Source organism: Trachypithecus francoisi, unplaced genomic scaffold (assembly GCF_009764315.1).
Source record: "Trachypithecus francoisi isolate TF-2019V2 unplaced genomic scaffold, Tfra_2.0 Lachesis_group10, whole genome shotgun sequence".
Taxonomy (NCBI): Eukaryota; Metazoa; Chordata; class Mammalia; order Primates; family Cercopithecidae; genus Trachypithecus; species Trachypithecus francoisi.
Window position 1 is genome coordinate 67,518,041 of NW_022681455.1, and position 16,021 is coordinate 67,534,061.

Sequence of the window (16,021 nt, forward strand, 5' to 3'; positions counted from 1 at the left end):
TTATGTGAGAAGGATCAATTAAACTCTTTCACAACAAGATTATGGGAATTTTGTATGGTTATAACTATGCTGTTACAGTTCTTTTAAAAGACCTGTTTGATTTCTACTTAAAAATTACGTGTATGTAAAGATATTTCAGACCTTAGTGTAATTCCTCCCTGCCAAAATTAAATAATTAATAAATCTTTATATTTTCTTAGTTTCTATTTTTCCAAGTAAATATTACCATTTTAATTGTAAATCTGTGTACCTCTTTATAGATGATTATAGCATATATTAAGTAAATCAGAGTTGTATGGCAAATATCTGCCTCAGTTAAAGAATATTTTATAGAGAAATAAATTTATTAGGAACTAACTTTCTATTAAAGGATCGTGACATTCATTTTTATTAAATAGCCTACACCTCAGGTATGTTTTAAATGTTTCAGTTATAAAAATTGATTTACTTGAGCGTTTTAGGAATAGCTTTTGTAAAAAACAAGAAAGCAAGGCATGTGTATGTATAACACAAAATACTAAACCGTACTGGAAATTATAAAATATGAAGTACAGTAAAATCTAATTATATAGTTGCTCTTTCCTGTGACACAGATGTGCAAGTTACTTAATGTATATAGTTAATATTTCCTTGACAGTGTTAACTCTTGTGAAAACTAAAAACTGATATTTATCAGAATGTAGAATTTAATAATCACATTACCTATGTAATTAATATGTTTATGAAAATATGTTACCTTGAAATTTAATTCATTGAATGTAGTCCAGATAGTCTTAATTTTCAGTTTTTATAGGAATTTTATTTATATAAATTAAATATCTAACCTTGAAATATTTCCTCTACTCTTTACTTCTTCCAGAGGAAATGGATGTAGAAGCTCGACTTACTGAACTATGTGAAGAAGTTAAGGTACTTGGATTTTTTTAATTCACATCATCAAGTTATTTGAGTGGTTTCTGTTTCCTGTTCTAGATATTTTGTCTATCAAAACTTAAAGTATTTATAGTTCCTAAAATGCAAAGATAAAGTGGTTGATCATTGTAGAACCACAACTTAGTTGGTCAAAATTCATTTGGCTTTCAGCATAAAGTTAACTTACCTTTTAAAAAGTATATTATTCTTCATATAAATGCAATAGCAAAGATAATTAACTGATCAAGCTGTACATTTTCTTCTGTTCACTCAAATGATTTCTGGACACGTTTTTAAAACATCACTTAAACTTGTGCAAGTTTATAAAATGATACTGTTTAAAAATGAAAATTTGTTTTATTTCAGTAGATCAGTTTGCTTCTCATATCATTTTTTCAGTTCACTCTTGCAATTAAATTGATATATTTGCCTTTCTTTTTCTGAGAAACTAAATGCTTTTAATTAAATGCATGTTTCACTATGCATTCACTCTTGGTCAGCTACATTAATGGAAGAAATCAGAGGTGTGAATCAAAGGAAAATATGTATTTGGTTTGGATATACTTTTGGATGTAAATTTGAATGAGGACTAGACCCATTCAAAAAGGTATTCTTCTAAGAAAATTATGCATATGCAGGATACATAAGTTTTGTATCCTGTCCTAGAGGTTTTCTCTGCAGTTCAAGTAAGGTAAATATTTTCTTTAAAAAAGTCACTAATGTTCTTATAATTGCTCAAAAGAACATTAAACATTTAAAAATAATCTTAAGATGTGTGCAGTTAATATGAAAACATCTGCAGTGTTTCACTGAGCTATTAAAGAAATTTTGAATAAATATACATATGATACTCCTGTAGATAATCACTAAAAGATACCAGTTTTACTCCAGTCAATCATTTTAATGAGTCCAAACCAAAATCCCACTGGAAATTTAAACCTCTTTTTAAAATCTTTTCAAGAAATGTAAAGATGGCTAAGAAAAACTTTTTAAAAAATAATATAATTTTAAAATAATACAAATGTAGAAAGAGTTGCTCAACTGGATACTAAAATATATGTAAAATAACGGTAATGAAAAGAAATAAGGTAGGATTTCTCTAAAAGAATAAAAAGACAAGTCAGTGGAATTAAACAGCACTGAAATAGTCACTATTATGTTTAATAACTAAGTGTATGATAAAATATCAGTAATGTCAGGGTCTATAACTATTGTGGTAAAGTTAACGTCATGCCATGCTATAGCAACAGTTCTAAGTGGACTGAAGAGTTAAGGTCCAAAGAAATTAGGAAGAAAAAAAATTACATGCATATGTAAATATAAACAATCTGATCTTGGGATATGAAATGACTCCCTCAGACAATTTTTAAAAAGGTAAGTTTTTTAAAGATCAATAAAAACCTAAGGGACAAAATAAGACATTGATGATTTGAAATTTCTTTGTAACAAAATAATACTATAAATTTGAAAGCAAACAATAGACTGGAAGAGAATATTTGCAATATTTAAAGCAGGCTAATGGTCAGTGCTCACTATATATAACATGCTCTCAAGTATCAATTTTAAAACAACACCCTTGTTTAAAAAAAAAAAAAAAAAAGGATACAATGAGGCAGTGTACAAATAGGTCCTTAGCAGAATAATTTAGCTCCTGAAATGATACTCATTCTTACTGGAAACCAGGGAAATGCAAATTCTAATAGGTTTTTTTTTTGCCTATGAAATTTGCAAGAATGAAAGTGACTACTGATCTTCATTTTTTGCAAGAGTGTAGTGAAACTAGTATCTACATACCCTGTTGGTGATGGTATAAATTGGCACAATATTTTTTAACATTATTAGTCCATTGATGTATTTTAAAAACACTTACATGTTGCACAATTATTAAATCTGCACAGCAGTTTTTATTTAATAATCTGTTCTACACAAATGTAAATGTGCACAAATATAAGGAATTACATCATTAATTATTATCAATTCTGATGTAGCCATTTAAAAGCATTAGGTGGATCTCTATGAAATTGTCATGAATTATTTAATTCAGAAAATATTTATTAATTCATGATGCTAGATACTGTTTTCATGCTGAAAACTTCAAGATATATTAATTGAAAAAAATATGAATAATATGATTTTGTATAGTATGTTAAAAGAACTAAAAAGCTGTTTGTGTATTTTATTCTGTTTACGTGATTACATATGAAATATTTGAAAGGATATATATATTCCAAGCTTTTAACAGTAATACAGAAAAAAAGTGGCATGGAGAGTAAAGTTTGTAAAGGGGAATTTTTATTGTTTATATGCATCTATATTAAATGTTTAAAAATAATACATATGTATCCATGTATTGCTAATTAATTTTTTAGATATACATATTTAAATTTCAGTATGTAAATGGATGTCGTAAACTTTAACATCAACAACCTATAACATATTATAATGTGTCTTGAGACGTGGTGAGATATAAATTCTCATACCTTGTATATCTTTTTCAGGGATTAGTTTGGCAGTGTGTATCCACAGCCAGAAAAATATCTCTTCTTAGTGTATACCAAAAGCTAAACAGTGGTTCATGTGAAGGTTCATAATATTGTAAAAATGTTTAATAAATGCCCAGTGGTAGAATGATTAAACAAATTATGGGATACTTGTAATCTAAGTTATACAGCCTTAAAAATGATGTTTTTGGACAGACGCAGTGGCTCACACCTGTAATCCAGGGAAGCCAAGGCGGGTGGATCACCTGAGGTCAAGAGTTGGAGACCAGTCTGGCCAACATGGCGAAACCCCATCTCTACTAAAAATACAAAAATTAACTGGGTGTGGTGGTGGGCACCTGTAATCCCGCTACTTGGGAGGCTGATTCAGGGAGAATCACTTGAACCCAGGAGGCAAAGGTTACAGTGAGCCAAGAGCATTCTATTGCACTCCAGCCTGACCGACAGAGTCTTCCTCAGTCGCCCAGGCTGGAGTGCAGTGGGCGGATCTCAGCTCACTGCAAGCTCCGCCTCCCGGATTTACGCCATTCTCCTGCCTCAGCCTCCAGAGTAGCTGGGACTACAGGCGCCCGCCACCTCGCCCGGCTAGTTTTTTGTATTTTTTAGTAGAGACAGGGTTTCATCGTGTTAGCCAGGATGGTCTCGATCTCCTGACCTCGTGATCCGCCCGTCTCGGCCTCCCAAAGTGCTGGGATTACAGGCTTGAGCTACCGCGTCTGGCCATAAAAAGATGCTTTTAACAAATGTTTGATGAGTGGAAAAATGTTCATATTGTATTATATTCAGTGAAAATTGTATAAAACTATATATTATTTTAGCTTTTGCTTTATGTATATAATTGAAAAAAACTTGAAGCCTGTACACTAAAATGAACTTTTTTCATCTTTTTTTTGCTTTCTCATATTTTCTAAGTAAAGCAGCATTTTGCAATCAAACAAGATCAGTGAATGTTATGGGAAAAAATATATATATAAGATAATGTGATTTGAAAAAAACGCAGATGGCAGATGTAGCCAGACACAGTGGCACACACCTGTAGTCCCACCTACTCAGGAGACTGAGGTGGAAGTACTGCCTGAGTCCAGGAGTTGAGACTGTATTCATACCTTTGAATAGCCACTGCACTCCAGCCTGGGCCATGTAGTGAGACCCTGTCTCAAGTGTAAAAAAAGCAAAGAAAAATATACAAATGTAAAGTCTTATTCCTACATTTATATATGTAAAAGATCATGCCAAACTTAATTCTAATTTCCTTTTTTTTTGAGACGGAGTCTCGCTCTGTCGCCCAGGCTGGAGTGCAGTGGCCGGATCTCAGCTCAGGGCAAGCTCCGCCTCCTGGGTTTACACCATTCTCCTGCCTCAGCCTCCCAAGTAGCTGGGACTACAGGCGCCCGCCACCTCGCCCGGCTAGTTTTTTGTATTTTTTAGTAGAGACGGGGTTTCACCCTGTTAGCCAGGATAGTCTCGATCTTCTGACCTCGTGATCCTCCCGTCTCGGCCTCCCAAAGTGCTGGGATTACAGGCTTGAGCCACCGCGCCCGGCCCTAATTTACTTTTTTAATATAAAAAATTGTATTATTATTTTTTTAGATATTTATTACAAGAGATTTATGAGAACCAGAGAAATAATTTATCTATGCTTCAAGGATGCTTTTCCAACAATGAGAGTACTAAAGTTTTTCAGAACCGTAGTATCATGATCCCTAGGGAATAAATTAATAAGTACTAGGTATCTAGATAACCCTGCTCTCAGGAAAAATAAAAAGAGAGTTGTGTACTTTATTTATTTATTTATTTATTAGCCTGGGTGAAAGGCCAGAAAATTGTTTCTACTTTTGTATAGACCATGCTAAGTGAAGTGTTTCATATCTTATATAATACTATTTAATTACTCTCAGTTACTTATCCAACTCTTCTTTTTCTAAACTCCATTAAAACTCTCCTTGGGGACAATAATGCTGCAAATTTCAGCTTATATTTTAAAGTCCATATTCGTAAAAGAGACATGAAAAACTTGTTAGCTTCATTTGTGCTACATTTGTAAAACCATCTCGGGAAAAAACAGCAGGAAATTCCTCATATGTTGATGAATCTTTATTCATTATATCTTGACTCTTAGCTTGCATTCCAGCTTCTGGTATTTATAAACCTTTTCCATAAATTATGGGAGCTCTTTTTCATAGAAATGTAAACATTTTCCATAAATTCTGTAAACATATAAATGTTTTTTATAAATTCTGTAAGTTTTTTTATCTGAAAACTATAACTTCTCATTCACTCATTTATTCACTCAGTAAATATTTATTGAGTTACTACTATGTACCAGTAACTAGAGTCACAAAAGTGAATAGGACATGATCATAATTCCTCCCCTTCTTACTAATTTTGTTTAATTTTTGTTTAGTGTCTTCTCTGAGTTAGGTAAGATAAATGAAAGTGTGATATGAGTGGGGGAAGAAAAGCCTGCTGAACTGCAGACTTTAAAAAGAAATAAAAATAAACTGAGAGTAGCAGTATCATATGTGATAAGCAGCCTTTGGGGATATACACACACATACACACACACAGAAATTTGTTTTTATTTTATTTTGTTTTAATTATACTTTAAGTTCTGGGATACGTGTGCAGAAAGTGCAGGTTCGTTACATAGGTATACACGTGCCATGGTGGTTTGCTGCACCCATCAACCCGTCATCTACATTAGGTATTTTTCCTAATGCTATCTCTCCCCTAGCCCCTCACTCTCTGACAGGCCCTGGTGTGTGATGTTCCCCGCCCTGTGTCCATGTGTTCTCATTGTTCAACTCCCACTTATGAGTGAGAACATGCAGTGTTTGGTTTTCTGTTCCTGTGTCAGTTTGCTGAGAATGATGGTTTCCAGCTTTATCCATGTTCCTGCAAAGGACATGAACTCATCCTTTTTTATGGCCGCATAGTATTCTATGGTATATGTGTGCCACATTTTCTTTACCCACTCTATCATTGATGGGCATTTGGGTTGGTTACAGGTCTTCACTATTGTGAATAGTGCTGCAGTAAACATACGTGTGCATGTATCTTTACAGTAGCATGATTTATAATCGTTTGGGTATATACCCAGTAATGGAATTGTGGGGTCAAGTGATATTTCTGGTTCTAGATCCTTGAGGAATCGCTACACTGTCTTCCACATGGTTGAACTAATTTACACTCCCACCAGTAGTTTAAAAGCCTTTCTATTTCTCCACATCCTCTCCAGCATTTGTTGTTTCCTGACTTTTTAATGACCGCCTTTCTAACTGGTGTGAGATGGTATCTCATTGTGGTTTTGATTTGCATTTCTCTAATGACCAGTGATGATAAGCTTTTTTTTTGTATGTTTGTTGGCTGCATAAATGTCTTCTTTTGAGAAGTGTCTGTTCATAGCCTTCGTCCACTTTTCAGTGGGGTTGTTTTTTTCTTGTAAATTTGCTTAAGTTCCTTGTAGATTCTGTATATGAGCCCTTTGTCAGATGGATAGATTGCAAAAATTTTCTCCCATTCTGTAGGTTGTCTGTTCACTCTGATGAGAGTTTCTTTTGCCGTGCAGAAGCTCTTTAGTTTAATTAGATGCCATTTGTCAATTTTGGCTTTTGTTGCCATTGCTTTTGGTATTTTAGTCATGAAGTCTTTGCCCATCATGCCTATGTCCCGAATGGCATCGCCTAGGTTTTCTTGTAGGGTTTTTATGGTTTTAGGTCTTACATTTAAGTCTTTAATCCATCTTGAGTTAATTTTGTACAAGGTGTAAGGAAGGGGTCCAGTCTCAGTTTTCTGCGTATGGCTAGCCAATTTTCCCAACACCATATATTAAATAGGGAATCCTTTCCCCATTGGTTTTTTTGTTTGTTTGTTTTTGGTCAGGTTTATCAAAGATCAGATGGTTGTAGATGTGTGGTGATATTTCTGAGGCCTCTGTTCTGTTCCATTGGTCTATGTATCTGTTTTGTTACCAGTAACATACTGTTTTGGTTACTGTAGACTTGTAGTATAGTTTGAAGTCTGGTGGTGTTATGCCTCCAGCTTTGTTCTTTTTGCTTAGGATTATCTTGGCTATACGGGCTCTTTTTTGGTTCCATATGAAATTTAAAGTAGTTTTTTCTAATTCTGTGAAGAAAGTCAATGGTGGCTTGATGGGAATAGCATTGAATCTATAAATTACTTTGGGCAGTATAGACAGAATATTGATTCCTCCTATCCATGAGCATGGAATGTTTTTCCATTTGTTTGTGTCCTCTTATTTCCTTGAGCAGTGGTTTGTAGTTCTCCTTGAAAAGGTCCTTCACATCCCCTATAAGTTGCATTCCTAGGTTTTTTATTCTCTTTGTAGCAATTGTGAATGGGAATTCACTCATGACTTGGCTGGCTGTCTATTATTGGTGTATAGGAATGCTTGTGATATTTGCACATTGATTTTGTATCCTGAAACTTTGCTGAAGCTGCTTATCAGCTTAAGGAGATTTTGGGCTGCGACGATGGGGTTTTCTAAATAGACAATTATGTCATCTGCAAACAGAGACAATGTGACTTCCTCTCTTCCTATTTGAATACCTTTTATTTCTTTCTCTTGCCTGATTGCCCTGGCCAGAACTTACAGTACTATGTTGAATAGGAGGTGTGAGAGAGGGCATTCTTGTCTTGTGCTGGTTTTCACAGGGAATGCTTCCCCCTTTTGCCCATTCAGTATGATATTGGCTGTAGGTTTGTCATAAATAGCTCTTATTATTTTGAGATATGTTCCATCAGTACCTACTTTATTGAGAGTTTTTAACATGAAGGGATGTTAAATTTTAGCAAAGGCCTTTTCTGCATCTATTGAGATAATCATGTGGTTTATGGATTACATTTATTGATTTGCATATGTTGAACCAGCCTTGCATCCCAGGGATGAAGCCGACTTGATCGTGGTGGATAATCTTTTTGATGTGCTGCTGGATTAGGTTTGCCAGTATTTTATTGAGGATTTTCTCATTGATGTTCATCAGAGATATTGGCCTGAAATTTTCTTTTTTTTGTTGTGTCTGTGCCAGGTTTTGGTATCAGGATGATCCTGGTCTCATAAAATGAGTTAGGCAGGAGTCCCTACTTTTCCATTGTTTGGAATAGTTTCAGAAGGAATTCAGTACTAGCCCCTCTTTGTACCTGTGGTAGAATTTGGCTGTGAATCCGTCTGGTCCTGGAGTTTTTTTAGTTGGTAGGCTATTAATTACTGCCTCAATTTCAGACCTTGTTATTGGCGTATTCGGGGATTCAGCATCTTCCTGGTTTACTCTTGGGAGGGTGTATGTGTCCAGGAATTTATCCATTTCTTCCAAATTTTCTAGTTTGTTTGTGTAGAGGTGTTTGTAGTATTCTCTGATGTTACTTTGTATTTCTGTGGGGTCAGTAGTGATATCCCCTTTATCATTTTTTGTGTCTGTTTGTTTCTTCTCTCCTTTCTTCTTTATTAGTCTGGCTAGTGGTCTACCCATTTTGTTAATCTTTTCAAAAACACCAGTTCCCGGATTCATTGATTTTTTTTAAGGTTTTTCATGTCTCTGTCTCCTTCAGTTCTGCTCTGATTTTAGTTATTTCTTGTCTTCTGCTAGCTTTTGAATTTGTTTGCTCTTCTATAATTCTTTTAATTGTGATGTTATGATGTCGATTTTAGATCTTTTCAACTTTCTGATGTGGGCATTTAGTGCTGTCAATTTCGCTGTTAACACTGCTTTAGCTGTGTCCCAGAGATTCTGGTACATTGTCTCTTTGTTGTCATTGGTTTCAAAGAACTTCTTTATTTCTACCTTAATTTCGTTGTTTACCCAGTAGTCATTCAGGAGCAGGTTGTTCAGTTTCCACATAATTCTGCAGCTTTGAGTGAGTTTCTTAATCCTGAGTTATAATTTGGTTGCACTGTGGTCTGAGAGACTGTTTATTATGATTTCCATTCTTTTGCAGTTGCTGAGGGGTATTTTACTTCCAATTATGTAATCGATTTTAGTGCTGTGTGGCACTGAGAAGAATGTATATTCTATTCATTTGGGGTGAAGAATTCTGTAGATGTCTACTAGGTCCACCTGGTCCAGAGCTGAGTTCAAGTCCTGAATGTCCTTGTTAATTGCCTGCCTTGTTGATCTGTCTAATAATGACAGTGGGATGTTAAAGATTCCTACTATTATTGTGTGGGAGTCTAAGTCTCTTTGTAGGTTTCTAATAATTTGCTTTATGAATCTGGGTTCTCCTGTATTGGATGCATATATATTTTGGATATTAGCTCTTGTTGAATTGATCCCTTTACCTTTATGCCCTTCTTTATCTTTTTTTTCATCTTTGTTGGTTTACAATCTGTTTTATCAGAGACTAGGATTTTGTCCCCTGCTTTTTTTTTCTTTTTTTTTTTTTTTTTCTTTTTGCTTTCCACTTGCTTGGTGAATATTCCTCCATCCCTTTATTTTGAGCCTATATGTGTCTTTGCACATGAGATGGGTCTCCTGAATACAGCCCACCGATGGGTCTTGACTCTTTATCCAATTTGCCAGTCTGTATTTTTAATTGGAGCATTTAGTCTATTTACATGTAAGGTTAATATTGTTATCTATTAATTTGATCTTGTCATCATGATACTAGCTGGTTATTTTGCCCATTAGTCAATACAGTTTCTTCATAGTGTCATTGGTCTTTATATTTTCGTGTGTTTTTACAGTGGCTGGTACTGGTTTTCCTTTACATATTTATTGCTTCCTTTAGGAGCTCTTGTAAGGCAGGCCTGATAACAAAATCCCTCAGCATTTCCTTGTCTGTAAAGGATTTTATTTTTCCTTCACTTATGAAGCTTTTTGGTTGGATATGAAATTCTGGATTAAAAATGCTTTTCTTTTGATAATGTTGACTATTGGCCCCCACTCTCTTCTGGCTTGTAGGGTTTCTGCAGAGAGCTCTGGTATTATTCTGATGGGCTTCCCTTTGTAGGTAACTTGATCTTTCTCTCTGACTGCCCTTAGCATTTTTTCCTTGATTTCAACCTTGGAGAATCTGAAGATTATGTGTTCTTGGGGTTGCTTTTCCTGAGGAGAATCTTAGTGGTGTTCTCTGTATTTCCTGAGTTTGAATATTGGCCTGTCATGCTAGGTTAGGGAAGTTCTCCTGGATAATATCCTGAAGTGTGTTTTCCATCTTGGTTCCATTCTCCCTGTCACTTTCAGAGCTGGTGTACTGTGCTTGGAGAATCCCTCTTGTCAGGATCAGCTGCTCTCTTCAGAGCTAGCAGGCAGGAACGATTAAATCCGCTGAAGCTGCACCCACAGCTGTCCCTTCTCCCAGGGGCTCTCTCCCAGGGAGATGGGAGTTTATCTGTAAGCCCCTGACTGGGGCTGTTACCCTTTCTTCAATGATGCCCTGCTCAGTGAGGAGGAATCTAGAGAAGCATTCTGGCCGCAGCTGCTTTGCCGCACTGTGATGAGTTCTACCCAGTCGAAACCTTCCAGCCTCCTTAGCACTGTCAGTGGAAAACCACCTACTAAAGCCTCAGTAATGGCAGATGCCCCTCCCTTACCAAACTTGATCTTCCCCAGTCGACTTCGGACTGCTCTGCTGGCAGCGAGAATTTCAAGCCATTGATTCCTAGCTTGCCGGGCTCGGTGGGAGTGGGACCCACTGAGCAAGACCACCTGGCTCCCTGGCTTCAGCCTCCTTTGCAGGGGAGTGAACGGTTCTGTCTTGCTGGGGTTCCAGGCACCACTGGGGTATGAAAAAAACTCCTTCAGCTAGCTCAGTGTCTGCCCAAACAACTGCCCACTTTTGTGCTTGTAACCCAGGGTCCTGGTGGTGTAGGCATATGAGGGAACCTCCTGATCTGCAGATTGCAAAAACTGTGAGAAAAGCATAGTGATCTGGCTGGATAGCACAGCCCTCATGGCTTTCCTTGGCTGGGGGAGGGAGGTTCCCTGGCTTCTGGTACTTCCCAGGTGAAGCAACGCCCCATCCTACCTCTACACACCCTCTGTGGGTTGGACTCACTGCCTAACCAGTCCTAATGAGATGAACTGGGTACCTCAGTTGGAAATGCAGAAATCACCCACCTCCTGCATTGGTGTCACTGGGAGCTGCAGACCGGAGCTATTCCTGTTCGGCCATCTTCCGATCATGTCCTAATAACAGTATTTTATAATAGTTTGTTTACCTGCTTTTCTCTCCTCACTAGACCGTGAACTTCTCATATTAATCTTTGTATCTCTAGAATCTAGGCCATTAGCATTTAAAATGTGTTCAGTAAATAGCAAGTGAGTGAATTGTTAAAAATGAAAAAAAAATAAGTGTTTGACAACTCTGTGAAAGGATTACTCACAAGTGAAGTAGAACCTAAGAACATAGGAGTGAGAGAAAAGGACTACTTCAGAAAGTATCTCAATTTTTTCTAAGGAGTCATAGATATTTTAAGTATTTTTCTTAGCTGGTTGAAGAAAAATCTTAAGAATATATTATCTTTCAAAAAATTATAACTCTCATCATTATTTGAATACTGTGTTTAAAATTCCCAGTATTTTGATGTTAGAAGCTGATCATTCTCTATAGCATCCTAATTTGTCATTTTAGTTTTCAATTGACATTATTTCAGTTAACAAGACATCTTAGGTATTGAAATATTGGTTAAGTTGTTGAAAATGGCTTCAGTAACTATCAGGTAATTGAAAAACCATTGTCAGTTGATCTTTCTCTCTCTACACACATGTCCATGCACATACAAATGCACATTTCTTTTTTTAAATCACAAATTTGCCTTTGTATTAATATTCTCAATAACATATTTAAGTATGTTACATTAAATCTCGGGAAACAGTGAAATTTTTTTTCTTTTCATTTCAGAAAATAGAGAATCCTGATGAACTCGCAGAACTTATCAATATGAATCTTGCACAACTTTGCTCACTTTTGATGGCTTTATGGGGACAGTTTCTGGAAGTTATAACACTACACGAAGAACTAAGAATATTATTAGCACAAGAGCACCATACTTTGAGGGTAAGTTAAAGAGAAGTGATTTTAGAGCATTTTAATGAGTATTATTTACCTTTAGAAAATTTTTATGAACACAAACCTGATTTTTACCTATATATTGATAAATCAGAAGACATTTATCATAATGTTATTGTTTGACTTCCAAAATTAATAATGAAATGGAACAATACAGTTAAGCATATGACCTGTTTCAATCACAATCCCTGCTGCTAAGAAAAACCACCTAAAAGTAAGTAAAATCGGAAAATATATGATACAGAATAGCCCCTGGAACCTAAGAATAGGAATTAATAGCCAAGCCTCATTAGGGACAGGAATCAGGAACTAGAGAGCTATCTCAAACTTAGTCTTCCTCTTCTCCTTTTCCTTCCCTTCTTCTATCACTGACCTAATAAAAGAATGTGTATTATAAACTTGGCAGGGTGGAGGGGGCAGTCCACACATTACACATATATGTTTGCTGTAGACCTAGTATGGACATTATGCAGGAATTTCTATGCAGTTTTATTGTATAGCATCTAAAGAGATTTTACATGTTAAATAACTATCTTTCCATCTTTTTTCCTTATATACTCTGCATGCACCCTGATTTTACCTTACATGCTAGGAGTTCCTCCAAACATCATTAATTTCTTTTCTGTTTTAAAAAAAATTTTCTTAATTATAAAACATAACATATACTCAAAGTCAGAAAATGCATGAAACACGCACATTTTATCAAATAATTAAAAGCATACACGCTTTCAGTTATTATCCAGATCGAGAAGTAGAATACTCTCAATACTACAGATGTTTTCTCTGTGTCTTTTCCACTTACTATACCTTTCCTAATACTTAGAAGTAATCACTATCCTGTCTTTTGTGGTGACGAGTTCCTTACTTCTCTTTTAGTTTTATCACCTATGTATGCATGTGAAATAGTAGAGGTTGTTTCCACCTGTTACTGAATTCTATATAGATGAAATTGTACAGTAATGTTCTTCTGTATCTTGCTTTTTCACTCAAGACATTAGAAGATTAATCCATCTTTTTTGACAGTACCTGTAGATTGTTCATTATCATTGCTGTAATATATCTCCATTTGAATATACCCACATTTGTTTATCCGTTCTACTGTTGATAGATACTTGGATTACTTCTAACTTGCAGTAGCTATTACAAACCAAACTGCTATGAACATTCTTGTATATATGTCCTGGCATACCAGTTTATCTGAAATACTTACCTGTGAGGGAAATTGCTGAGTCATAGGGTATGCATAACTTCAATTTTACTAGCTAATGTGACAGTTTTCAGAGTTGTACCAATTTTTACTCCCACCAGCACAGTTTTTTACTCCACATACTCTCCAACTCTTGATACTGGCAAGCTTTTTAAACTTTGCCAAACTGATGGATGTGAAATGGTATATTATTGAGGCCTAATTTGCATTTCTCTGATTACCCATGTGGTTGAGTACTGCTTTGTGTGATTATTGGTTATGCAGGTTTGCCCCATATGAAGTGCCTATTCTAATCTTTTGCCCATTTCTAATAAGATTACTTTTTTCTTCTTTATTTCTAATACATTTGTGTATCCTTTGTTATGTGTTTTTACTAATAGAACCTCTCTCATTCATGGTTTATTGTTTTCATTGACTTTATATTGTTTTTTAATGAACTGGAGGTCTTAATTTTAGAATAGAAGGAAACTAAGAGAAAGGCCAGACATGGACATAGCCATTTTTGGATATAACATATGTGGATCAGTGAGATTTTTCAATAAATGATGTTTGAGACAATTGGGTATCCATGTGGTAAATATTAAATAAAATTCAGTTCCAAGTGGATTGAAGATTTAAATGTGAAAGGCGAAACTGTAAAGCTTCTAAAGTATAATCAGAAACTTACAGAAGACTTTAAAAAGTTGACTGGGAGTGGTGGCTCACACCTGTAATCCCGGCACTTTCGGACACCAAAGCAGGTGGATCACCTGAGGTCAGGAGTTCAAGACCAGCCTGACCAACATGGTGAAACCCCATCTCTACTAAAAATACAAAAAGTATCCAGGTATGGCGGCGAGTGCCTGTAGTCCCAGCTACTTGGAAGGCTGAGGCAGGTGGTGGAGGTGGAGGTTGCAGTGAGCTGAGATCACACCACTGTACTCCAGCCTGGGCAACAAGAGTGAAACTCCATCTCGAAAAAAAAAAAAAAAAGATAATGCAGAGTACTTCTATATAATTTTCATCAGAATCACAAATCAGCATTTTGGCACATTTGCTTTATCCTTGCCTCTTTTTTGTAGGTGGATACACATGTAAATATGCATACATATATACTTACATTGTTTTTCCTGAACAATATGATATTTATAGACATAGTATTCTTTTATGATTAAGTACTTCAGCATATATATCCTAAGAATAAGGACATTCTCTTAGTTAACCAGTACACTGATCTACTTTAGAAAATTTTATATTGATACAATACTGATATTTAATGTATGGCCCATATTTAAGTTTTACCAATCATCTTACTAATGTTTTGCATAACAAATTTTTCCAAGATCAAATTCAGGGTCACATTGAATTCAGTTTTCATGTTCCTTTACTCATTTAATCTGGACTAATTCCTTATCTGCATGACCTTGACTTTTTTGAAGAGTATTGGCCAGTAAGTTTGTGAACTATTCTTCAGGTTGGGTTTGTATTATATTTCCCAGTGATTAGATTAAGATGACACAGTATTGGAGGATACTACAGTTTTTTTCAATCAGTTTTGGTAAATTACATTTTTTGAGGAGTTTACCCATTCTAAGTTTTTTAATTTATAGACATCAAGTAGTTCATAGTATCCTTCAATTATCTTTTTAATATCTACAATATCTAATGTTTTCTAGTTTCATTCCTGATTTTATTCTAGTTTCTAGTTGTTTGTGCCTTCACTCTTTTTTTCTTGAATTGTCTTACCAGACCTTTGTTATTTTATTTGTCTTTTCAGAAAAGCAATTTTTGGTGGTGGTAATTTTCTCCCTGTGTGTTTTGTTTTGTTTCATTATTTTTGCTATATTGTAGCAAATAGGATCCATATATCAAATACTGTTATTTTATAGGACTTTTTCTAAGAAGTTCTTTATTAAAGATCAATCACCTTCTCTAAAGGGCTAAATAAAAAGGATTCTGGCCGGGCGCGGTGGCTCAAGCCTGTAATCCCAGCACTTTGGGAGGCCGAGACGGGCGGATCACGAGGTCAGGAGATCGAGACCATCCTGGCTAACACGGTGAAACCCCGTCTCTACTAAAAAAAATACAAAAAATTAGCTGGGAGAGATGGCGGGCGCTTGTAGTCCCAGCTACTCGGGAGACTGAGGCGAGAGAATGGCGTAAACCCGGGAGGCGGAGCTTGCAGTGAGCTGAGATCCGCCCACTGCACTCCAGCCTGGGCGACAGAGCGAGACTCCGTCTCAAAAAAAAAAAAAAAAAAGGATTCTACAATGGATGAAATAGCGTAATCACTGTATTCAACTTACTAATGGCCTGGCATCATCTTAATGTAGCAATTTATTTAGAATGAATAACATAATGAATGGAATGTATTTTTTTCGGCAATTTTCATGAA

The 16,021-nt window shown here is 35.7% G+C and overlaps 1 protein-coding gene across 10 annotated transcripts in view; it reads left to right on the forward strand.

The window, feature by feature from the left end:
- The window catches only part of FAM135A (family with sequence similarity 135 member A), a 144,442-nt gene that overhangs the window by 67,260 nt on the left and 61,161 nt on the right, over window positions 1-16,021 (forward strand). For all 10 annotated transcript variants that reach the window (XM_033217565.1, XM_033217570.1, XM_033217567.1 and 7 more), the window contains 2 exons: window positions 860-909; window positions 12,273-12,428. In XM_033217565.1, coding sequence (XP_033073456.1) covers window positions 860-909; window positions 12,273-12,428 — 206 coding nt within the window. The remainder of the gene's footprint in view (window positions 1-859; window positions 910-12,272; window positions 12,429-16,021) is intronic.